The sequence below is a fragment of the Lampetra fluviatilis genome, chromosome 50, assembly GCF_964198595.1.
Source record: "Lampetra fluviatilis chromosome 50, kcLamFluv1.1, whole genome shotgun sequence".
Lineage (NCBI taxonomy): Eukaryota > Metazoa > Chordata > Hyperoartia > Petromyzontiformes > Petromyzontidae > Lampetra > Lampetra fluviatilis.
Window position 1 is genome coordinate 10141956 of NC_136324.1, and position 26453 is coordinate 10168408.

Sequence of the window (26453 nt, forward strand, 5' to 3'; positions counted from 1 at the left end):
AAGTCCACGTGTGATCGGGCCTTCACTTCCGTGTCACCTGGATTGTGGAACTCTGCCGAAGACTGTCAGGGAGTCTGGTTTGGTTGGGATCTTCAAGTCCTTCTGCCTAAAGACAATTCTCATTCAGAAGGCATTTTCTATTCTAACTTAGCCACTTCTTACACAACCCAACCCCAATTTTCATTGATGCCAAGCGCCGTCAGATTTTATGAAAGGCACTATCAGCTGAACTCCTGCATGAAGTTGCAAAAGCTTGAGGGAAGATATGCTCAGCATGTGGCCTAACCCAGAATACCTTGATTGGATTACTTTGAACGTTCTTGGCACTTATCAGCAGGCCATTTTTTGTAAAACACTTATAAAAGGACCACTTTTTCAGTCTCTCTGGTCATCAGCTCATAGGATTTTGCCAAGCCTCTGGTTGACTGCTCTTGAATTTATCCTTAATGAAGTGTCCTCGCTTTCTTGGAGGTCACATGAGTGGTGAGCTGAACTGGGCTGTGGTGATGACAGGCAGTTGCCGTGCGTGTGGTCTCTTCCAGGGGCCAGTGGAGTGGAGGTGAGAAGAAGTTAACTGGAGGAGCCAACTGGCAGCCACGTGCCGCTCCACCAGCCTGGGCTCCGGCACCAGCTGCTCCAGCACCTGCCATGGTGAGAGAGGCCATGTATTGTCATCATCACCATCATCTTCTTTATAATCTTTCTCACCTTTAGTTCCTGCGTGCTCTTGTCGGTCCTCTGTAGGCAGACAGAACTACCTTTCTGACCTCATCTGATTTACTTGCACCACTGGGCTTGCAGTTCCCCCTGGCTGCACTTGTGACTTGTTCCCTGTTTGAAATTCTGGACTAAATTCTCTTTCTGGTACATTCTGCATAAAGGAAAATAATCTAATTTATTTCGAGCAAATTGATTTAGACAGTTCATGTAAAACGAGGTTAAAATTATGTATTTCTCAATCTTACAAATGATACACTTCCCAAGGAAGTTTTTCAAAAGCATTTTTAGAACAAACAGTTGCATTACACGTGGTTCTGTTGTCATGTTATATTTACCCCAGAATCATATTATTAATGCTGTGGTTTACTCTCCCTCTCATGCATTCCAATCCCTTTCAGTAAAATTGTAACTTTTCATTATCTTATTCTTGTTGTCTGTGTGGCATGTGACATCTGCAGTACTTTCAGTTGTTAACATAACCTCCAACGATTTGCAGATATGTTTTCTGACAATTGAGAAAGCAATCCCCTGGTCAAGCCACAGCTATGAATTTGAGTCTGATGCCACTACCTTATGTTATATACCCTAAGTGAGGAGTTATATTCTTGCGTAATAAAAGGTCAACCAAAGCAAGGTGACAATGCTGCCCTTAGTTACAGCGGGGTTGGCCCGCTTGCCTTGCCTCTGCCACGATAGAGGTGATGGTGGAGTTGTTCATTTCTCTGCACTGGAGCGATTTTACAGGCAGCACAATGTACCTTAGTCCCCTACGGTTGTGCCGACTGTGCTCACCTCGTGGAAACCCACAATCAACATGAGACCGAGGCTTCTCGGCTGTTGTGACTAAACTGTTTTGGGCATGGGCACCTTTCTCACCTTGGTGATGAACCACAATTTATAAGCACAACAGGTAGGGCATGAAACACATTCCGTTCAGTCCTGGCTTCCAGCAGCCCAGTGAATATCCCCCGCGTGTTTTGTGGTGTGACATTTCAGCAGCAGTAGCACCGTGAGTATGTGCCTATGCATAACCACAGCTCCTAAAGGGTTGTGTGGGATGCATGAGGCCAGACCAGTGACACTTTTAAATCATAAGCTACATTAGTTGTATGGCTCTATACTTGTGTTGCGTTTTCATGACGTCACATTGCCCACGTGATGTGGCGCAGAGAAGCTTAGAGATTCACGAAACAGTTTACTGATTGGATGCTGGCTTCTATTGTGAATGTTCTTATCTGTGACCTTCCTCCCATACCTAAGAGCAATCTTACTGCAATAACCTAATGACACTTCTTCATAATAAACGTTTTTGGGTTAGATCGCGTTATTTATAAATGTGTCGTAACCCTCCACCACCCGACACGGCCAATTAGTAAAAAAGTGTCAGGTTGACAAAAGACAAATAGTTCACTACTTTAGCCCACCGGTGTGTTGAAGAGTGAATCCACAACATTTACAGTTTTTTAGTACGACGTTTCGCTGGTAGTTACATCCAGCATCATCGGGCAATTCGCCAGAATGGTGAAGCCCTCACTTGCTCCCGTTCTTAAATAGAGCAGCAGGGTGACGTCATCATTTAACTCGTGCAGGTGTGACGATTTCAGGCGGGGTGGAGGGGGGTATTGTAATTATATAATAGATTGGTAATCAGTCAGTTGTTATGATTAGTAACGAGTTTTAATGTGTGTTATTGTAATTATATGCTACGTTAGTAATCAGTTAATTTAGTATGTGTTTCCCCTATAAGGAATTGCAATTTGTATTATTTAATAATACGCTTCCAGGCCGCACTAAGCCTGTAGCTGTCAGAGCGATTAAAGTTATTTCTATTTCTCTCAATTTCAATGGATTCTCTAATTAGTCTTTGCCAGTAATAATTCGTTTTACACAACACTTCAACGTTATCAAAATCAATTGAGTGTCCTTGTTGGCAAGCATGTTCTGCCACTGCCGACAGTTGTGTTTGAGTTAATTTAATATTTCTTTGGTGTTCTTTTAGTCTTGCGCTGATGTTACGTCCCGTCTGACCAATATAGCATCTGCCATATAAACAATCAATCTGATATACACCTTCTGTTGATAATTTAGGTAATTCGTCTTTAGTGAATAATATTGGTCGCGAAAGCCTACGTGTTAAACTGACACCTCTTCACCTAATCTCCCTACTCTATACATCACCAATATCTGCTGTTGTGGCGTTACTCTTGATATGTGGCTGCATTCGGATGCTTAAAAATCCGAGTAAATGCGTTGCCCCACAATTCAATGGGGATGGCTGCTGGGTAACGTCTCAGCCAATATGGTTGTGAGCTTCTGCAACGACTTGAGCAGCTTCACAACAATGTACAGCTCATTGCCATAAGTAATACCCGGTGCCAATGTTTGAGGATACATCTTGCTCATGAGACTTGATGAATTGAGCTGACTTGGTGCAAACTGGATTATTTTCATACAATATAATCTCGTGTCTTTGTGCCTTTGGTTAAAGTGTGTCACCTCGTCTTATTTTAGTATTTTCTTCATGTACAACTTGCTCCTGTGGTTGGTTGGTCTTCAGTTCCCAATGATGTTCACAAATACTTCCTGTGTGCAATGTGGGTTTGTCTTATTTCCCTTTTCAAATAGAAGAATAATTAAGGCATTATTCCATAACCTGGAATTACATTTTTGTTTGCAAGTATTTGTAAACTAATTCTGCTCTGAGGTTTTTTTGGGTAGATTGCATAAATATAAATGTGTCGTTAAAGCCGTCACCACCCGACAGCCAATTAGTAAGGTTTATCACGTAAACAAAACATGCCAATTTGTTATGAGTAGAGCACACCGGTGTGTTGGAGAATGTCGGATGGTCGTGGGTTTAACAACACATTTATATTTAAGTGACCTAACCCAAAAAAACCTTATGGATAGCTCTTGACTTAACTTTCATGACTGTAGGAATCCATACTCTTTGGTTCTTTCGGTAAAGTCATGTAGGTATAAAATAAATCAAATCACGACGTTTCGGGCGCAACACAAGCGTCTGTCATCAGGTGGACTGACGCTTGTGTTGCACTCGAAACGTTGTGATTTATTTTATACCTACGTGACTTTACCGAAAGAACCAAAAAGTATGGATTCCTGTAGTCACGAAAGAGAAAAAATTTAAAATAATTAAATAAATCACGACGTTTCGATCGCAACACAAGCAATCGTCCTCGGGTGAAAAGAAATAGCAAGAGAGCTGCTGAAGCAGGTTGTTATATAGGCCTGAGATGGCCGCAGCCCAAGGGTAAGTGGGCTGGGTTATAAAAGGAAGATCGAAGGCACCCCAAAGCTGTTGGGCTGGCCATTGTATTGTGAGATTAGCATGTCAATGTAGCTACCACCACATCGAGGAATGCAACTCAGTCGAAACCAACTGCTAACATCGGCAGGTAGAATGGAAACATCACAGCCAGTTATGACTTTAACTGGTTAATAACGTCCTTCCAATGATTGCTCAGTTTGTACCCATCTTCTCGGTTGAAATTTTGTCTTTATATATCTGGATGGCTTCATGAACGAATCTTTGTTGATAGCCAGTAGGTTTGCAGAGTACCTTTTGTCTTGGAGAAATCAATTTTGTGTGTGCCCCACAGTGTTAAAACAATGATCAGTTATGGCTGAGGTATTGGTGCTACCGTGTTTCAGATCTGCCTTATGTTCACGAACACGGTCCGAGACATGTTGCTTAGTTTCCCCAATGTAACTACTGCCGCAGCCACAGCTTAATTTGTAGACACCAGGGTATTGCATGTCGGATCACATCCTTCACAGATGGGATCAGATCACGAATTTTATGTACTGTGTTGAATCGAACCTGGATCTTGTGTTTGCTCATGATTTTGGAAATATTTTTGGTGACCCCTGCTATGTATGGCAAGGTGATGGTTTGATTGGATCCTCAGATCGTTCTCTCCCAACGGTTGGGGTGGTAGCTTTACGGATTGTGTAGTCCGAATATCCATTCATCTTGAGGGCTTGATATACTTGCTCCAGTTCACTTTCTAGGTGGTGATGGTCGGAAATGCAATGAGCCCTGTGGTGTAGAGTTTTGATGAAGGAATTCTTGGCTGGATGGTGGTGGGAGTCAGGTTTTAGATGGGCATCCGTGTGGGTGGCTTTCCTGTAGACAGTGTCCCAATGAGCCATGTAGTCTCTTTTCGAATAAAACATCCAAGAATGGTAACTTGCCATTCTCTTTCACCTCCATGGTGAATTTGATGACTGGGTGTATGGAATTGATGTGGTTGAAGAATTGGTTCAGAGCTGGCAGGCCATGTGGCCAGATGACAAATGTGCCATCTACGTACAGTAGAACCTCTGGTCACGAACGCTTCTGACCACGACCAAATCGGGTTCCGACCAAAAAATTCACAACATTTTTGAATCTGGTCACGAACACAAACTCGGGTGGCGTTTAAACACTGCCGCGGCCGATTTCCCCTTCCGCGCCATTTTTTTGTAAGCGCCAAATTTCCTGTTGTTTGTTTACAAACAACACAAAGCGTAACAGTTATGTATATCACGTCTGTTCTATAAAATTCCTAGAAAGATTAATTTTGTGAGTCTAGTCATACCCCTCCCCCCTCATTCAAGCCGTAATTTAGAGAGCGAAAGCGCTGAGTACGTAAATCGCTAACATAAGAATCCGTTAATCTCTTCTCGCATCATTCATACGATGATGCGGTGAAGTAAACGTTCATACGATATTACCCTGAATGCTTCCAAAAACAATACTGTACCCAAATATTACTGTTAACTTACTTTTAATAGAAACATGAATTTATCGTGTGAATATTCTCTCTCTCTCAGAATCAACCGACTGATGTAGCAGACGAAACAATCATCTTGTTGAACGATTCTAAACCTTAACGCGGCAATGTTAGTTTTCTCTGTTGTTCAAGGTTTTCTCAGTGTTATTCAATGTTTTTACATTTAGTTTACTATTACACTGTGAATTCTATGGCATAATTAACTATTTTTGTGCTTAAAAATCTTTAAAAAACAATATTTATATACAGTTCGTAGGAGTCTAGAACGGATTAATCGTATTTACATGCAATCCAATGGGGAAATTAGGTTCGAGTCACGACTAAATCGGGTTGCGACCAAAGTTATGGAACTAATTATGGTCGTGACCAGAGGTTCTACTGTATCTCTTCCATAAGGAAGGACGTAGGATGGATGCCTGGATGGCATCTGTCTCAAAAATTTCCATGAAAACATTGGCTATCACTGGACATAAGGGAGAACCCATTGGGGTACCTTCAACTTGTTTGTAGAATGTTCCATTCCAGGTGAATTAAGTGTTGGTGAGGCAGTGTCTCACCAGGGCCGGTACATCAGCATTCAGTCCTTGTTGAACCTTAATCTTCAATTATTGCAATGGTGTCAGGCACAGGAACTTCTGTAAACAAACTACATCGAAGCTGGCAAGCAAATCACCCGGAGATAGTGAGATATCTTTAATTCGAGATACCAAGAGAGCTGAATTAAGTACAGCTGAGGTGGTCTTGCCAGTGAATGGAAGCAAAGTATGGATGTTAAACTATTTCTGCTCGTTTGTTTCAGCAATTGGTGTCACTTTGGTGTCCAGTTATGCCATCTGGTGCAGGAGATTTTCACCCTTTTTCATTATGTGACTTGGTGCGGCGGCAGCGAGATGTTAACTTCCTCACCTGGTATACACGAGGCCATGGGTTCGATCCTGACCCTCACACATGCTATATATTTGGAGTGTGGGGAGTCTCTCTCTCCATGTAGTCACGTGCATTTTTCTCAGGGTCCTCTGGTATTTCCCTCCACATTTAGAAACATGCATTTAGAGTAATTGGATGCTATACATTTCCACATGATAAGCCACTTTGTGGTAGCCAGGTCGCTTTTGAAAATATATATATATATATATAGCTCAGCGGGCCTTACCTGGTAAAATAAATCAAATACATGTGTAATAAAGGACTCTTGCACTGGGTCTGTCTCCGTTGTCCTTTATTGGTTCGTACAAACTTGCCCGCACGGCGTCTCGCTCAGTGTCTCCTCCGTCTCCCGCTCGGCAGCCCCACTGCTGCCGTCGCTCCTGCAGCCCCGTTGCTGCTCCACCATGCAGCCCCACTGCTGCTCGTTACGCAGCTTCACTGCTACCCGATCTGCAGCCCCACTGCTGCCGATGTGCAGCCCCACCACTGCTCACCATGCAGCCCCGCTGCTGGCTCTGTCGCCTCTGTACCCGGACACCGATGGCCAACGGTGCCGAGTCCCCGACCTGTGGCGTCCGCGCCACTTTCCTTCTCCTGCCCCGCGTGGCCTCTTTCTCTCTCTACTCTCTCTCTCCCCGAGCCCTTCCGATTCCTGTCCTTAAAAGCTCTCCCGCCCCACGTGACCCTAACTCCTCCCACTTGTTAAGTCACATCCAGCGAGCCCGTTTACGCTCGCATTACACCACCCTCCCCCGTAGAGAAAATTCCAGCCGTCCTCGGCTGAAACAGAACAAGTAATGCAAGCGACCTCCAACCATCAGCCGTGACCGGACAACGGAGAATATAACGATAATAACAACAACAATAAGAACAACAACAATCAACGAAAAGAAAGAGATTTTGAACGCGTGCTGGTCGCCGGCCCGTCCCGGACGAGCGGCGGCCCCCCTGCAGACCGAGAACGCAACGGGGTTTTAGGAGCGACAGGATCAAAACCGCCCGTCGCTATTGGAGGCCCGCCAACGCCAAGGTCCCGTTCCCCCGAAGGACCCGAGTCCGGGTTGTCACGCAACCGTGTCTGTGGTGGGGTTGGAGGGGCGGCGGGGTCAGGTGTCCCCGCAGCCATGGTAGGCCCACCCAGAGCAGGGTCCGCTGCCTCCGCCAGTGTCACGGCCGGTTCGTCTGTAGAAGGCACGACAGGCGCTCTAGCAGGGTCAACAGGCATAGGCAAGGGTGCGTCGGCAGCAACAGACACCGGCAAGGCAACATCAGGAGATGACGCATCCGTCCGTGTGGGGCCTTGTAGGGTTTCAACCGAGACGTATGGACGTACCAGCACCGAGATCCGAACCGAACGCGCGCGGACTGCAGGTTAGGAACCTCAATGAACCTAACAGGCCCCTGCCATGGTTTATGCAATTTAGGGGAGGTTCCTGCTCGCACCTGCAGGCTATGCAGCCATGCCATGTCCCCCACCTTCCAGGGGCACTTCCCCCTCGAGCGTCGAGCACAACGTTCGTTCCGGGCCTGGGTCTTGGCAGTAGCCAATCGGGAACCCTCTCGCGCCTCGGTGACGCGGCGAACGGCGTCCTGAATGTAGTCGGAGAGGCTTAATAGGGCCTCTCGCTCCTGTTCCCAACTGCACGTCCATTGGCGGCACGTTCTCGCGGCCGTGCATGATAAAAAATGGAGAATACCCTGTGGACGCGTGAGGCGTCATCCGGTATGCCGAGAGTACCCCAGGGATATGCAAATCCCAGTCAGCTTGCTTCTCATTAACCGTGTGACATAGCATGGCTGACAGCGTCCGATTTAGTCGTTCCACCATGCCATCCGTCTGCGGGTGGTAGGGAGATGTCCGGATCTTTTTAGTCCCCAGAGCAGTGCACACCTCGCCCAACAATTTAGAAGAAAAATTTCGGCCCTGATCCGTGAGCAGCCTCTCCGGAGCCCCTTTGTCCATGACATATCCAAATAGAAAGGCGTCCGTAATGGACGCCGCAGACTGGTCGGGCAGGGGCCAGGCCATCGGCCAGCGGGAGAGATACTCCACCCCAACTAGCAACAGTTTATTGCCCCTAGCGGATGGCGGGAAAGGTTCCAGAATATCCAACGCCACCAACTCATTAATTCGAGACACCTGTAGACTGTACCGGCGGCACATATGGGTGTTTAGGCGGCTTCCTCCGGGCACACTCGGGACACGTGTCCGACGACATCCGTCGTCATGCCGTGCCAGAAGTAGTCTCGCTGCAACGTCAACAAGGTTTTCTGCAATGCAGAGTCCTAATCAATTCGTACCGTAACGACGACGGTACAACCAGACGCTAGCGATCATGTAACCCCTCCCTCCACATCAGCAGTCCATCGCGGAGAGCGGCCCCCGGCGTCCCTCCGGAAAGCAGTCCCCCCCCCCCCCCCTCCCTTTGCAGCCCGACTCTGCAAAGTCCCCAACGAGTCGTCAAGCATTTGTTCACGAATCCACACTGATCGCGGCAGGTTCAGAACCCCATCGGCCGGTCCCGGGCACACTGGAGCCTCAGGCACCTCAACCGCTGACGCAATAGGCCGAGGGGGCTGCTGAGCCGGCGTACACCTATGCGTACCCAACGCGCAAGGGGATCCTTGAGGTAACCTGGAGAGCGCGTCTGCATTCGCGTGACGCGACCCCTTCCGATGCTGAATTTGGAAAGAAAACTCCTGTAGAGTGTCCAACCATCGTGCCAGTTGGCCAGATGGTTGGTCTACCCTCAGAGCATATTGTAAAGCCGCATGATCCGTGCGCACAATAAACGAACGGCCGTAGAGATACGGCCGAAATTGGCGGAGAAAAGACAATAGCCAAAAGTTCGCGGCGAGTAACGCAGTAGCGGGTTTCTGCGGGGGATAAGACGTGGCTACCGTACGCTACCACGCGTTCCACACCGCCTTTGGACTGTGACAGAACGGCCCCGATGCCAGTGTCACTCGCGTCCGTGTCCAGAATGAAAGGGTGATCGAAATCGGGATAGTCCAATGTTGGCGCCGTCGCCAAACGATCGCGTAGGCCCTTAAACGCCGCTTCCTTTGACGGTCCCCAACTGAATTTCCGTCCTTTACCCGTAAGGAGGTGCAGAGGCCTAGCGATCGTTGCAAAGTTGGGAATGAACCTACGGTAATATGAGGCAAACCCCAAGAAGCGACGCACATCCCCCACCGTGGCCGGGGTTGGCCAGTTAAGGACGCACGCCGTCTTTTCCGGGTCTGTGGCAACCCCGTCGGCACTGACTGTGTCCCAAATAGCGCACGGATCGTTGCAATAGGTGACATTTCTTAGGTTTAAATTTTAGATTGGCGGAGCGCATCCTAGCGAACACCGCCTCCGGTCTCTGTAGATGTTCGTCAAATGTGCGGCTAAAGACGATGACGTCGTCTAAATATATCAGACATGTCTCCCACTGCAACCCCGTTAATACCAGCTCCATCAACCTCTGAAATGTGGCGGGGGCAGCATTTAACCCCATCGGAAGACAATTAAATTGAAATAGGCCCTGCGGCGTACGGAAAGCAGTCTTTTCCCTCGAGGGCTCATCGAGGGGAAGTTGCCAGAATCCCGAAGAGAGATCCAGCGTTGAAAATAACTTCGCCCCCGACAAGGCATCGAGGGAATCGTCCATACGCGGCAGGGGGTACGCATCCGCCACGGACACTTTGTTTAATTTGCGAAAATCGACGCAAAATCGCAATTTGCCGTCTTTCTTTTTCACCAAGACTACCGGCGCGCCCCATGGGCTGTTAGACGGAGATATTATGTCCGCAGCCAGCATGTCTTCCACTGCTCCACGAACATGGTCCCGCTCCGCCGGGCTCATCCGATGCGAATTCAACCGAATCGGAGCAGCGTCCCCCGTGTCAATGTGATGGGAAAGCAGGGAGGTGCGTCCCAAGTCAAAATCATCCGAGCTAAACACATCGGAATAACTTAGCAACAGCGCGCGAAGCGCGAATCGCTGTTCCCTGGTCAGGGATGAATTCTCCCCGCACAATTTGGCAACCCAGCGATCATCTTGGCCCGCAGGGTCCGAAACTCCGCCTACCACGTCCCGGCGGCCCAGATCGTCATGGGCCGTGAACGTCGTCGTGGCATGGGCCATGACCGTTCCGGCCGGTACGCAAACATTCTCCAAACTCCCATTTAGCACCTGCAAAAACGGCGGCTGGTCCGGCCGGATAATAGTTTGCGCCCCAACCAACGCCGACCCGCCCGTTATGGTTGCGGACGGTGATAACAAAACCCCAGGCGCTCCCTCCAGACCAGGCACCGGTTTCCGATATCGCAAAGGGATAAGCATCTGTGAACCAGGTGGAATGTCAACAGATACCTCGGACAGCGCCTGCACCTGGCAGACCGGAGCGGGTCGCCCCCAGGGCGACGGCAAAAATGAAATTTTCCGACCCCCCCCGGTAGTTCAATGCAATTTTGATTAACCCTTATTAGAATGGGCATTTTAGCCAGAAAATCGGTCCCCAACAAACACGGAACCGCAAGGGACCTCGAAATCAACACAGTTCCTGAGGCCGACACCCCCCCGATGGATATATTGGCGTCCACCTGGCCCACAATGCCCATACTTCCCCCGTTCGCTGCTATACAGGAATCGTAAACCGGCCGCACTGCGTCCGGCGGGATGCCCAACAGATGGAAAATGACATCTGAGATAATCGTCGCGGACGCACCGGAGTCTACCAAAATGCGCATGTCGACCCCTTGTATAGAACCCGGCACAGTGGACGAACCAGTAGCGGCCGCAACAACCCTCCGTGCCAATTTGCGCCACTGCGTTACCGAGAAACATAGGCCAGTCGGCGGCCTCCCGTTGTTAACGACACCCGGACCGCGCGGCGATGGTGATGAATGAGGTGCCAAGCCTTGCCGGGTGTCTGGTGCGCACCGACTTGCCTGTCCTGGAGGGTTCTTCCGCGGTACGTCCGTGGTCGAGGCCTCCTGTTGGGGCGGTCCCGGGATACGGGCCCAACAATCCCTGGCGAAGTGGCCTTTGCGACCTCAGCGAAAACACTCGACGTCGTTGCGACGCACAGCACTCCCTCTGTCCCGACGCTCCCGCGTCGGCGGTGCAGACCGCGGCCCCGGCCCTCCCCGGACAGGCCACTGCGCGCAGGCGGCCGACAATTCCTGCGGGCCCCCGTCGTCAGGAACGTAGACCGCCTTCTTGGGGTCCCAACCCGCGGCACCCCCTTCCACGATGGGCCCCCCCCGTCCACGCTGTCACCTGTTTCCAACGGCCGCACACCGGCATAGGGATCCCCAAGTCTCTCGATAGCTCCAGCATTTTGCCCAAAATAAGGGGTTCCAATAGGTCAGGCTCCGTCTCGGGGTATGCGGCCATGGCCAATTCCAGAACAGCACCCCTGTATGCCACCGGCGACTCTTCGGGTGCCCGCTGGCGCTGAACGAATTGTCGGTGAGCGTCATCCGGAGGCTCGTACGCGTCCGCCATTTCATCAAAGACCCCTTTCAGTGTCTTCTTCTTCTCGGCCTTGATAGAACGGAAGAATCTGACTCATCGTCGAGAAGAGTTGGCAGGACTTCCAGGGCCTCTGCATCAGTCCATCTGGCGGAGCGTACCGCCGCCAAAAATCGGCAGGCGAACGCACTCCAGTCCCCGCCAATTGAGAATTCCTTAACCGTCGTCAAATGACGGCTGTGGGTCCTCGCTCCGCTGTCCTCCGCAGACGGCAAGTCGCGTGGCAGGTTCAAGATGGCGTCGCACCGCAACGTGTCAAAGATGGCGGCTTCCCGCAGCGGAGGGCGCAAGATGGCGTCTTGTCGCGGTGGAGGGCGCAAGATGGCGGCTTCCCGCGGTTCTTCTCCCGCCACGCCCAAGATGGCGTCCTCGTGCCGCGTGGTGGAGGGCGCTGGCGGCGCAGGCAAGGCCCCGGTCTGTTGTTCACCCCCGGGCCTCCCCGAACCCGTCGCCGGCGTGACAAGGTCGCACAGCTGCGCCAAGACCGTCTTTTACGTCTCCAGCTGGGCCGCCATCTGTCGCCATCTCTGGTCAGTGTCCCCCAGCGTGGGCGGATCCACCGAAGCGGCGACCTCCTGCACCCCCGGGCCGTCACTCGTTCCTGCGTCGATTCCTCCCTCCATCGTTGGCAACGCCACCGCCTGAGGAAGGTCGTCATCGTCGGTAGATGTAGCAGACGATGGTGCGGGGATATTCTTTCTTCTGAGCTGTTTTGACATGCCGTTTCACTTCTGATACCAGTGTAATAAAGGACTCTTGCACTGGGTCTGTCTCCGTTGTCCTTTATTGGTTCGTACAAACTTGCCCGCACGGCGTCTCGCTCAGTGTCTCCTCCGTCTCCCGCTCGGCAGCACCACTGCTGCCGTCGCTCCTGCAGCCCCGTTGCTGCTCCACCATGCAGCCCCACTGCTGCTCGTTACGCAGCTTCACTGCTACCCGATCTGCAGCCCCACTGCTGCCGATGTGCAGCCCCACCGCTGCTTACTATGCAGCCCCGCTGCTGGCTCTCTGTCGCCTCTGTACCCGGACACCGATGGCCACCGATGGCCAACGGTGCCGAGTCCCCGACCTGTGGCGATCGCGCCACTTTCCTTCTCCTGCCCCACGTGGCCTCCTTCTCTCTCTACTCTCTCTCCCCGAGCCCTTCCGGTTCCTGTCCTTAAAAGCTCTCCCTCCCCACGTGACCCTAACTCCTCCCACTTGTTACGTCACATCCAGCGAGCCCGTTTACGCTCGCATTACACATGTGTAGTGGTGATACGCGCTGGGTGTATACGTTGTGTGCCAGCGCGTATGTACGGGTGTGTGTGTGGTGACGCGCGCTGACGGGGAGGAGCAGGCGTCAGTGCGCGGGTGGGGGTAGTGCTGCTGATTGGCTGTGTGCCGGTGATGCGCTGAGAGGGAGTGATCGGGGGGCAGCGCGGTGTGATTGGTCGGGGAGTGGAAACACGCGCTGGGGGGAAAACGGATCGTAGAGATAGCACGTGGTGATTGGGTAACTGAGGAGCGGTGCCGACGTTGAGGTCCGCATCCGCTCCGTCTCCCGGGAGGAAGAGATATATAAGGTGATGCACAGAGGAGTAGAGGGCAGAAGTGGAACCATCTAAGAATGAAGACGAAGGTGCAGAGATAGAGCCCGGAGAGGAGAGTAATGGAGAGTAGAGGAGAGTAAGGTATAAGTGTGTAGCCAGAGAGAGAGAACGGTCTACACGAGCTGAGTAATGTATAGTGTGTAGCCAGAGAGAGAGAAAGGTCTACGCGAGCTGAGTAATGTATAGTGTGTAGCCAGAGAGAGAGAAAGGTCTACACGAGCTGAGCGATGTATAGTGTGTAGCCAGAGAGAGAGAAAGGTCTACACGAGCCGAGTATGCATACGGTGTAGCCAGAGAGAGAGAAAGGTCTACACGAGCCGAGTATGCATACGGTGTAGCCAGAGAGAGATGTAAAGTCTACACGAGACGAGTAAAGAGTGTAGCAGAGGCGTAAGGTCTACACGCGACGAGTGAAGAGTGTAGCAGAGGCGCAGAGTCTACACGAGACGAGAGAAGAGTGTAGCCGAGGCGCGGAGTCTACACGAGGCACAGAGAGCCAGCAGCACAGAATCTACGAGAGTCAAGAGAAGCGTAGGGCGGAGAGAAGAGGTCACGAGTTGTACCGTTGTATGGTGACCGCATTGTGAAGAAGAGAGGCCACGCGTTGTATCGTTACAAGTCAAGATTTAATAAAAGAAGTGTGTTCCCGTCAAGGAGTTTCCTGCCGTCATTTTCCAATACTTCATCTGGCGTCAGAAGTGAAACGGGCTTCCAAGCATGGAGACAAGGAAGACCCGTAGGACCCACGGGATTGACCGCGAGGAAAACCTGGACGACTCGGGGCCGCTGGTGGCGGGGGGCGAGGAGGACGACTTGCCCACGCTACAGGATCCGTCGACGGCGCCGGGCGAGCGACCGGAGACCGTGGCCGTGCTTCGTGAGGCGCACTCCCGACTGGCGGAGCTGCTGCTCGCCGCCGCGTCCATCTTGGCGGAGATCAGCTCGTCGGGAGGAGCGGGGACGGTGGGGGACATTTTACAAGGTCGCCCCGCAGATTCCCGCCAAAACGAATGGGGGATTCCCGCCATGGCGCCTGGGCCTACTTTTGGCGGGAACGGCGAGCGCCACGTGGTGGTGGGTTCCCAAGCGCGCGCATCGACGTCATCAGCGCGCGAGGGGGTCCGCCATTTTACGTCTGCCGCTGGAGCCGCCATTTTACACACCGACGGAGAGGCGGAGAGGAACCACGAGGCGGATGACTTAATTTTTCAGCAGCGTCTGCCCACGTTGTCAGCCTTCAAGGCGGAAGGCGGAGACTGGGGCCAATTTCAGCGAAGGTTTTTGGCGCATCAAGAGATGTCAGCGTGGTCCGATGCTACGGCGCTGCGGGCGTTGCCCGCCATGCTGGACGACGACGCGCTCGCGGCCTTCAGGTCGGCACGGAAGTCGGACCGCTCCACGCTGAAGGATGCGCTGGGTTTGTTGGCCAGGGTCTACGGACCTCCCTCGGCGTGCCGCCATCATTTCTACGCAAGACGGAAAGCGGCCACGGAGACCGCGCTGGCCTATCGCACGGCGTTGCTGGCTCTTGCTGATGCTGCGTTCCCTCGGATGGACGAGGAGGGTCAAGACGCGATGGTTTTGGAGCAGCTGCTTAAGTTGGCGCAGGACCTGGGGGTCCCTATCAACACAGCTGACGAGATTGATATTTCTTCTTTGAGAGTCGCCACGAGTATTCAAGCGCACGAGGCCCTACAACGGAAACAAGGCGTTGGTTGCAACGTTGCTGTCGTCGCAGCCCCGGGTTCGGTGGTCACCGAACCCCAAGTCGTCAGCCCACGAGAGGAGGCGTTCGCCACGGGACGACCAGGGGACTGGAGGCCGGGGGCCCGGTCGCCTCTGCGATCGGGCCGAAAGTCGGAGCAACCAAGATCTACTCCGACCCTCGTCACGTGCTATAACTGCGGCCTCCGGGGCCACGTGGCGTCCGGGTGCCGCGCTCCGCGCCAGCGCGCCATGGGAGCTCTGCTGGACGACGACCGAGAGCCCAAGTCATCTCTACATTCCCCGGTGTCTCGGAACTGACAGCTGCCGATCACCGGCGGCCGGATCTCCGCGGCGGGGCCGGCCCTTTCAGGCCCGTTCCGCGCCGTCTGGAGCAGCCGGAACCGCCGGACGGTCGTCAGTGTCCCGTCCCATACGACGGACCAGCCAGACGGACTCGCGCCAGGTCGTGCTACTTTGCGTGACCTGCCTCGTGAGGAGTCGGGGCAGTTGGAGCGCCTCGTCACTGCGTGTAGTCGCAGGGACGTGGGGCGCGTTCGTTTTTTGGAATTTGTTTGTATTGTGTTATTGTTGGCTTTTCGTGTTCATTGTCAATCTGTACATAGTTGTTGTTGTTGTTGTTATGTTACGGGGCACACTGGGGGGTTACAGGGTTTTTTTTTGTTTGGTTGTCGTCTTATCGTTGCGGTTGGTTGTTGTTAGCAGCCGGGCCGGCTGCGAGCTATGTGGGAGGGGGTGATGTAGTGGTGATACGCGCTGGGTGTATACGTTGTGTGCCAGCGCGTATGTACGGGTGTGTGTGTGGTGACGCGCGCTGACGGGGAGGAGCAGGCGTCAGTGCGCGGGTGGGGGTAGTGCTGCTGATTGGCTGTGTGCCGGTGATGCGCTGAGAGGGAGTGATCGGGGGGCAGCGCGGTGTGATTGGTCGGGGAGTGGAAACACGCGCTGGGGGGAAAACGGATCTTAGAGATAGCGCGTGGTGATTGGGTAACTGAGGAGCGGTGCCGACGTTGAGGTCCGCATCCGCTCCGTCTCCCGGGAGGAAGAGATATATAAGGTGATGCACAGAGGAGTAGAGGGCAGAAGTGGAACCATCTAAGAATGAAGACGAAGGTGCAGAGATAGAGCCCGGAGAGGAGAGTAATGGAGAGTAGAGGAGAGTAAGGTATAAGTGTGTAGCCAGAGAGAGAGAACGGTCTACACGAGCTGAGTAATGTATAGTGTGTAGCCAGAGAGAGAGAAAGGTCTACGCGAGCTGAGTAATGTATAGTGTGTAGCCAGAGAGAGAGAAAGGTCTACACGAGCTGAGCGATGTATAGTGTGTAGCCAGAGAGAGAGAAAGGTCTACACGAGCCGAGTATGCATACGGTGTAGCCAGAGAGAGAGAAAGGTCTACACGAGCCGAGTATGCATACGGTGTAGCCAGAGAGAGATGTAAAGTCTACACGAGACGAGTAAAGAGTGTAGCAGAGGCGTAAGGTCTACACGCGACGAGTGAAGAGTGTAGCAGAGGCGCAGAGTCTACACGAGACGAGAGAAGAGTGTAGCCGAGGCGCGGAGTCTACACGAGGCACAGAGAGCCAGCAGCACAGAATCTACGAGAGTCAAGAGAAGCGTAGGGCGGAGAGAAGAGGTCACGAGTTGTACCGTTGTATGGTGACCGCATTGTGAAGAAGAGAGGCCACGCGTTGTATCGTTACAAGTCAAGATTTAATAAAAGAAGTGTGTTCCCGTCAAGGAGTTTCCTGCCGTCATTTTCCAATACTTCACATGTATTCTGGTGTAACGTCTGGCACATCCTTCTTCTGTATCTGAGAGCCATTTTGATTCCTTGCCTATATGCATTTTTTTTCTATAAAGGTCTAATTTAAAAAAAACATTCCTTCACAAATGTTAATATTCTATCTCAATCATATATTGTGGTTCCATCTATTTCCCTCCGAGGGATACATTTGTATATTGCCAATCATCAACCTTTTTGCTGCTTTGATGTACCCATTGCTTGCTGATAACTTCAAACAAACATTGTTGGAAAAATACTAGGTGACACAAATATAAGTTTCGGTCACTTTTAGCAAATCTGAAATGTTGCAACTGTGGTTTTATCACCTTCAATTCGTAGCGTTTTTTTGTATATTTTGCCTTACTCCTACATTTATGTTTTTTGTTTCAGCAAAATGGTTGGCCCTTCCCTCATTATGTAAGTGTTTTCCTATGCCATTTAAATTTTGTTCGCATTTTTCCTTTTTATTCATTTTTTGTAATGGTGTTAACATGCTTTTGCAAAGTCACCATTGAGACTCGTGATGATCGATACGCACGAGGGAAGCGCTTGTTGTGCTGAAGATAAGTCGTGCAACTAAACTATTGGGTGACATCGTCGTCATGTGCTGACCTGTGTGGCTCTGCTGTCTACAGGAGATAATGATGTTTCGCTGTTCTGCTTAAAAGTAGATGGTGCAGCTGAGGATCGCGTGGTAGAGCAAGCCGGCTAGCCAGTCCGTTTAGGACACGTCCATTATTTGAGGGGCGGTTAACTATATACCAATAAATGTTTGCACGAAAGCACCAAAGGCGTGCATGTACACACGTGGGAGTTATGTGCGTTCTACACATGCATTCACGTTTTAACTTGTGCACACACTTATCATGCTGTTAGACAGGAGACCGTTTGAAGTTTAATTAATTAACGACATTGCATCATCTTGCCCAAATGTACCTAAAATAGCATTTGCCCTGGCGAGCTGTGGTAAATTTCAATAACGATGGCTTTAGCGCTAGGCAGTCCACACTACAGCCCACTGGCCAAATGTGGTGCAGGGGCACATTTATTCTCGCTCACCGTGCCACTTGAACCTATTGTTTAAAACACCGGCCCACCCATAGCGTGGAATTAACATGAATAACATTAGTTAGTTCACATGAATGTGTGAAGTAACTAAGTGCCTTGGTAGCTGTACAGGCTGAGTGATAACTGTGCCTGGCAGGGGCTGGGGTCGGTACAGACGTGGGCAAGTGACCCTGCAGTGAGTGATCCTGCAGAGCATTGAGTGCTGTATCCACGTCACCCAGCTGTTTACTGACTATCCCTCTCCTTTCTCTACTAATTATACATTTTCTCCTGTCTCTTATAGCTATCTACTCAATACATCTCACTTCCAACTCTTGTCTCCTCTCATTTGAATGTATCTCTCCTACTTTACTCAAAGCTCTTTTAAATAGAGTACAGTCTGTTCTCCTGTAACACGGTAGTTCTGTTTCTGAAGAACACCACATTATTAATAAATCGTGTTTATAATATATAATATAGGGTAAAGCACAGTCTGGGATAACACGTGAGATGCGTGTGCAGGCTAAACAAAGACTAAGGTAGCATCTAAAAGCATCCAGCAGCATCACGCCTTGTGCGATGCTACGCCGAGGCAGCCATACAACCGCTCATGCCTAGTCGCGTGATGTAGTTCTGTTCACTCGATTGCATTATATCCAATTCGTATCCGCGTTATATAAAAAAAATTGTTCCCTCATACATTTGTAACGTTTATATTCAATTTTCGTTATGAAAGCACGTGTTTATAAGATAACAGACTGTACACCTATATTGTAAATATATTTCTTATCTATTCTTGTTTATTTTCTAACTCTTCTGAATACATCTTTCTTCTCGCTCTTTGAGTGTCCTCAAAAATATCTCATTATTGTATCTTATTGCACTATCCTGAATTTTAACATTTGTTTCTATATTTCCTATAAAATATCTGTTGTGAATATATATATATACTCTATTTCTCATAGCCCTCTTCGGAATTAATTTCTCATGTCACTCCTTACATGTGAAATTACATGATGACACCTGTTGGTTAGAAAAGGAAAGCACGGATACAGACACCACTAAAACAACATCCAATCCAAAAGATAGAAGTATCTGGGCCAAAGGTAATGGGCGGGGCTAGCCGGGATGCTCTGGGAACCCGTGCGAAGGTTCCATGATAGGGCGTGGCCAGAGGCGGAGCCTAGCTGTGCCTGCGGGAATATAAGCGGGGGCGGAGGAGGACTCGGGGTTCGTGTGTGGAGTCTTGGATCCGGACTGCGTTGCTGCTCACCGTCATCTTTCTCTGTCGTCCGGTCACGTGGAAGATCTCCTGCGGGGTTCCATCACCCTTCCTGGCCCACCGCCAGCCAGCGGCGAAGCCGAGAGTGGACAGTGGAACCACGCCGTGTGATCGACCGTGTGTGTTGTACCGTAATGAGAAGAAAGGTTGGCTTGTGCTGTGCTGTGTGTGAATAATAATAGTGCCCTCTCCACGACGAGACGCTGAAGTCGCTCATTACATTGGAGTCAGAAGTGGTTCAAAACGAAACCAGATTTAACAGAAGATGTCTAAACCTCAGAAGAAACGTAACCCACCTGTGGCGTCTTCCAACGACAATGAAAATGGAACCCAAGATCTCCTGCCCACCTTGGGAACCGTGGTCCCAGTTATGGCAACCACGGCGGGAGAAGTTGCTGCGCCGGAGACGATCGACGCAGATGCACCATCTCTGCACCAGCAGCCCGAAGAGGGCTGGAGGAAGGTTTCGGAGCAGCTGGACTTGTTGCGGGTGGTGATCGTACAACTGGTGTCGCTTGTCAAGGCGACTACGGTGACGGGGCGCTCAGCGCTGACACCGCCGGGAGAAAACGACAGGAGTCCGCAGTAGAAGTCCTGGTGGGAGCATCTGCAGGTGCGACGGCCGCCATTACGCGTGGTTACAAAAACGCGCAGCCGGACGCTGCCATCTCGGGCGGCGCGCGAGAGGCGCGACCGAGTCCGCCATTTTACGAAGTGCGCATGGTGCGCAAGACGCGGCACCCACCGCTGAGAACATCGTGAGTAGGACCGATCGCACCAAGACTTCCTCAAGTTAAATAATTCGTCACGGCAGGTGGCGATTGGAGCGCCTTCACTTGGCGATTTGAAGCGGCTTTCCGATCAGTGCATTGGATAGAAGATGAGGCGCTGATCACTTTGCTGACTGTTTTGGACTATGACGCTTGCTGTCTTCAGAGATATTCCTGCTGATAAAAAGGCTACACTTCAAAGTGCTTATGCTGAGATGGCGGACGTGTACGAGCCGCCTTCCGACACACGCCGCAAATTTCTTCAGCGTAGGCGAGGGGAAGCCGAGACGCCTCTCGCCTACCGTAGCGCGCTGTTGGCGTTAGCGGGAGCAGCTTACCCTGGGGTGAATCTGGAGGCCCTCGACTTGCTCGTTATGGAACGGATGTTGGGATTAGCGAGAGAAATTGGTGTGGTTTTACTTGTGTGACGAAGACGTACAAACATCCCGATGGGCCGCCAGGTGTCTTCAGGCCCACGAGAATCTAAAGCATTTGGCTCCGATGGTGGCACGGACAGGGGACCCCTGCCAAGACGGGGAACCAAAGGGATGGTCGCCGATATGACTTCGGAGGGAGACGTCGCTGCTGTGCTCCCGCCGTGGAACTGGAGAAAAGGAGACGCTGCGTGTCGTCGATGGAACTGGGGACTGCGTCAACAGAAGGATTGGATGGCGCAGAGGCCATCTCTTGCCTGTTTCTGCTGCGGTCAGCCGGGGCACTTGGCACGAGGATGCCAGAATCGTCCTCGGACACAGACTAAGTCTCCGGCGCCCGCTGCCCCTCCGACGGCTCCAACTCAACCCCAACACGCGAGTCGTGACATATCGGACACCCGTTCCATTTTTAAATCTCAGGCATCTAATGACTCGGGGTTCATCCGCTCTCGGCATAACACACACATTGACATCGGGCAATAATGTAATTTAGTTGAGCATGGGTGGCCTAGCGCGGGGACACTGGAGGAAATTGGCGCTTCGCGTGATCACGGCGGCTGCAGGTTCCTTGGCGGTATCCAGTTCTATTCAAGGTATTGAGGTCTGTGTCTTGGTAGACACGGAGGCCTTGGCTTCCATTATTTCTGATGTTATTTTTCAATTGTTGTCGATCTCTGCTCGTCAAGTGCGACCTGTCGTTAATGCTTGTGTCGCGGCGAATGGTGGGAGCATGGGCATCATTGGTCAGGTGGATGCGCGCATCAAAATTGCCGAGGTTGCTGTGGTAAGACCTGTCCTGATCTGAAAGTCACTGGCTGTTCCCTGCCTTTTGGGCACAGATTTTCTGAAAAGGATGCCTATTAAAATCCTGGTTGATCAAGGGTGTGTGGAAATGCCGTCGGGTCGCAAATTGTTCTTTTTGCCATCGTTGCATGTACATTCAGCAGCGAGTGTCACGGTACAAGCTCTTGCTAAGGATTCAGTGGAGATCCCACCGGGATCTCAGATGCTTGTACCGCTACGCTATCGCAATGAATTGGGGAATGTTGATCCGACGGCTGAAAGCCTTCTGACTCCGTCAAATACGGCGAATTGCCGATTTGCGCTAGTTGGCGCACAAACAGTTCTTCGCTCCGTTCAGGCCCCGTTCTTGCAAGTGCTTAACGTGGGTCTGGGTATGGTTGTGGTTCAGGCAGGTACGGTGTTGGCTCGCGCTACAACCGCGTTTTGTGAGAATGATACCGTGGTGCCGCAGAGTGTTGTCGGTGCAGTAGAGCACATAGGGGTCGCGAATGGGATGTGGGTGGAAGCGCTGTGTCGTGAGAATTCGCAGTTGTCTGTGGAGCAACAGAATGACTTGTGTTCACTTTTGTGCGAGTTCTCCGACGTCTTCAGCAAAAGTGAATTTGATATCGGTCGGACCTCCCTGTTGCAGCATCGTATCGACACGGGAGGCCGGCCCTATTCATCAGAACTCGTACCGATTGAGCCCAATAGAAAAGGAATGTGTGCAACGGGCGGTCGACGACATGTTGGCCGCCGATAGTATTCCTCCATCTAATAGCCCTTGGGGAACGCCCGTTGTGCTTTTTAAGAAAAAGGACGGCAGTCTTAGGTTTTGTGTTGCCTTCCGTAAGTTGAACAAAGTTTCTGTGGCCGATGCGTACCTGATCCCACACATTGACGACACCCTGAATGCCTTGTCTGGTGCGCGGTTTTTCTCTACTCTCGACTTGTCATCGGGGTTTTGGCAGCTTTCCCTTTACGAATCATCAAAGCCAAAAAAGCTTTGTGCACACCCCAGGGACTCTTCCAGTTTAATTGCCTTTAATTGGGCTTGAATTCGGCTCCGGCCACCTTTTCAGCGACTTATGGAACTCGTCTTGACTGACCTGCAGTGGGACTCGTGTCTCATTTATTTGGACGATATCATTGTGTTCAGCTGCACTTTTGGTGAACATCTCTGACGGCTGTGATCTGTTTTCGCTAGGATGCGCTCAGCCAGTTTGAAATTTAAGCTGGCGAAATGTCATTTGTTACAGAATTCGGTACGCTATTTGGGTCATTGTTAGCGCTGAGGGCATAGCCACAGATCCAGATAAAACGGCTTGTGTTCGCGATTGGCCTACCCCTACATGCGTGGGTGATGTGCGCAGTTTCGTCGGGTTTTCGTCATACTACTGCAGGTTTGTACTGCAATTTGCCATGGTCGCCAAACCCTTGCATGCCTTAACTGCTAAGAACCAGAGGTTTTGATGGGGACCGGAGGAAGAGGCTGCGTTTCTAGCCCTTGGTGAACGATTTACCGATGCGCCCACCCTCGAGTATCCCGATTTCTCCCTGCCATTTATTCTTGACACTGATGCTAGTGACACGGGCATAGACGCGATTTTGTCTCAAGTTAAGAACGGGATTGAGAAAGTGGTCGCGTATGGCAGCCGTGTCCTCTCCCCTGCAGAATGTCGTTATTGTGTCACAATACAAGCCTTACCTCTACGGCAGGGAGTTTATTGTTCGCACGGATCACGTGACCCTTCAGTATTCCTTGAAGGTTGAACAACCTTCTGGCCAACTTTCGCATTGGCTCGAAATTCTATAGGAATTCTCATTCCGCGTGATATATCGGAAAGGTACTCGACATTGCAATGCAGATGCCTTGTCCCGGTTGCCTCAATCGCCTCGTTGTCCATGTTCGTCGGGTGCGGGCCATTGTAGACCCTCGACGTTGAAATCGTCTACCGTCATGTCTGCATTTAATGACTGAGCCCGCTGGGACGGTTGCGCCTGCTGATAGCGTTTTGTACCTTACACACGCTGCTTGGGTGCACGGGCAGTCGAATGATGATTCTCTACAGGCCTTGTGGTGTCGCACAGAAATTGAACGGAAAACTCCCGCGTCGGTTGATGAGCCTCAATTGTTTCTTCAAGATGACCTCTTGATGTGGAGAGAGGACATGTTGGACCGTTGCCATGTTGTCGTTCCCACTGCTCTTCGGGATGACCTGATTCACGCAATGCACGAGGATAAATTGTTACACCTTGGTGTTTGGAAGACCTTACTAACACTACAGTGAGATTTTTATTGGCCGGGGATAACCGCTGATGTTTACAAGGTGGTCCAAGGGTGTACGGAATGTGGGCCAAAGGTAATGGGCAGGGCTAGCCAGGATGCTCCGGGAAGGTTGTATGATAGGGCGTGGCCAGAGGCGGAGCCTAGCCGTGCCTGCAGGAATATAAGCGGGGGCGGAGGAGGACTCGGAGTTCGTGTGTGGAGTCTTGGATCCGGACTGCATTGCTGCTCGCCGTCATCTCTCTCCGTCGTCCGGCCACGTGGAAGATCTCCTGCGGGGTTCCATCACCCTTCCTGGCCCACCGCCAGCCAGCGGCGAAGCCGAGAGTGGACAGTGGAACCACGCCGTGTGATCGACCCTGTGTGTAGCCAGTAGAGCGCTAACATCTAAGTGTTGTACCATAATGAGAAAAAAGGTTGGCTTGTGCTGTGCCGTGTGTGAATAAAAGAAGTGCCCTCGACACGACGAGTCGCGGAAGTCGCTCATTACCCATCTGTGAGCTCCGACGACATTTAGTTCTGAATACATTGTTCTGTCTAAATGTCTATAGCACACAGCCCTCAGCATGCTTGTCAATTCAGTCCATGAAAACAAGTTTTTGGTCACCCCTGCTTTCAAGGATTTTGTTGTGAAATGTCCTTGGATAGACAGAGACGATATTTCCTTGGCATAGCAAGAAGTAGCCTGGAAGCTGAAAGGTTTGGATGTGGATAAAATGATCCGTTACCAATTGTGTGTGTGTGTGTGTGTGGTTTATAGTGAAACTCCTCGTGTGTGTGACCCTTTTAGCCAAGATGTTAAATAGCTCGCCTGGTATACTGGAGGTCATGGATTGGATCCTGACTCTGACTCCTGTATATTTGGAGTTTGCGTGTATCTCTCTTCCCATGGTCGCATTTATTTTTTCTCCAGGCCCTTCGGGTTTTCCCTGCACATTTAGAAACATGTGTTTTATAGTATTTGGCTTCTATACATTTCCACATGATAAGCCACTTAATTGAGCTATCGTTTGTGGCCAGGTCGCTTCTTAAAAAGAGATGTATATATATATATATATAGCTCAGTGAGCCTTACCTGGTAAAAAAAATTATTGTTGAATTTATCTGAGAACACTTGTTGTTGGACCAATATGCCAATCTTCCAGGAATCCAAGGATTGATCTCACCATTTACAAGCAGACACCAAATCAAAAGTGTTCAAACCCTTGAAAGATGCATGCTTGGAATTCTACTGAGACGGAAAGAGGAACACATGGATCGAAAAACAAACATGTCAGAGACATCATTGATATTCATCCAGTTGACGATAAATAATGGCTGATGATGATTTGGACCTCCTACTATATTGCACAGATTCCTTTGCCCGCCGAGGCACTAGAAACCAGGCACAATGTATGGCTGGCCTCAGGAGCACTAGCCCAAAACTGAATTTCTGTGTTAAATATATTAGCTATAAACGACATTACATCACCTGTAATGAGATTAACACATGCTAACATCATCTTGTTTAGAAATAATGTATGATTTTAACATCAATGCAATTGAGGGTATAGTGCTGCCGACAACCAGTCCTGGCCCTTGCCTAGTTTTCCTGCCTGGGTCCCCTGTACCTACGTGGACCAAGCGGAGACGTGTGGACATCATTATCAGCGTATGATGTCATTAGCCATTGGCGAGTTACGTCACGCATTGGTCAAAAAGATACATGTATTTGGTCAAATTTTACCCAACTATTTTTTATAAATCGGTCCCTTTTCGGGCAAGTAATTCTTTTTAGAAACACAAATTTATTTTCACTCCTTATAAAGATCATCTTTATGTGCATTATAGCCCCCTGCCTTAGACATATGTAAAGACTTACAGATAATATTCTCTTTATCCTTTGGAAATTATTACAAACAAATATAGCTACACATTCTCTCATATGAACATATAAAAATTAACGATATAATAATTATGATTAATATTGATTTTCTTTTTGTCTGTCATTTCATAAATAACTTGTCTTGCATCTTCTTGGTTCTTTCGGTAAAGTCACGTAGAATGGAAATAATAAAATAATAAAAATAAAACAATAAAATAATTCTCACGACGTTTCGGGCCACAACGCAAGCAGCCGTCCTCAGGTGAAGAACAGGTCTGTCAGAAAGACAGCGTCTGAATTCTGACAGACCTGTTCTTCACTTGAGGACGGCTGCTTGCGTTGTGGCTGAAACGTCGTGAGAATTATTTTATTGTTTTATTTGTCTAATTTTATTTTTTCCCTTCTACGTGACTTTACCGAAAGAACCAAGAAGATGAATCCCTGCAGTCACGAAAGCTTTAAATCGAAATTTAACTTGTCTTGCTTTGTTTAATTCAGGCACCAGGAGCCATGGCTGGAGTGCCCTTGATGGGACCGGCACCAGCCATGTTTGGGGCCACCAGTGCTCAGACTGGCATGAGACCGCCCTTTGGGAGCATGGGTACCGCGCAGGTAATTACATTCAGCTGTATCCGCAGCCTGTTTTGACTGCTATTGCACACAAGTTAAGAGCCACACTGGCCCAAATTCTTTTGTATGCATGCATGTTGAACTTCTTTTGCACCATATGTAGCCAACCGTGCCAATTGGAGGTGCGCTTTAGCACTGTTTTGTGGTAATTACTGTTCGCACACACGAGGGATGAAATGCTTTATATAAATATTGATTCTTAAACTTATTATTCATGCATGTAATTACACGAATCTGTTTTTGTATTTAATTGGTTCTTGTAACCTCTTCAGCCACTAGAGGCCACTC

At 50.3% G+C, this 26453-nt stretch overlaps 1 protein-coding gene across 7 annotated transcripts in view; it reads left to right on the forward strand.

The window, feature by feature from the left end:
• LOC144948706 (clathrin coat assembly protein AP180-like) overlaps window positions 1–26453 on the forward strand; it is a 142924-nt gene that overhangs the window by 103938 nt on the left and 12533 nt on the right. For 6 of the 7 annotated variants that reach the window (XM_078878389.1, XM_078878385.1, XM_078878392.1 and 3 more), the window contains 3 exons: window positions 543–651; window positions 17459–17485; window positions 26034–26147. In XM_078878389.1, coding sequence (XP_078734515.1) covers window positions 543–651; window positions 17459–17485; window positions 26034–26147 — 250 coding nt within the window. The remainder of the gene's footprint in view (window positions 1–542; window positions 652–17458; window positions 17486–26033; window positions 26148–26453) is intronic. The other variant, XM_078878388.1, reaches the window with a different exon arrangement.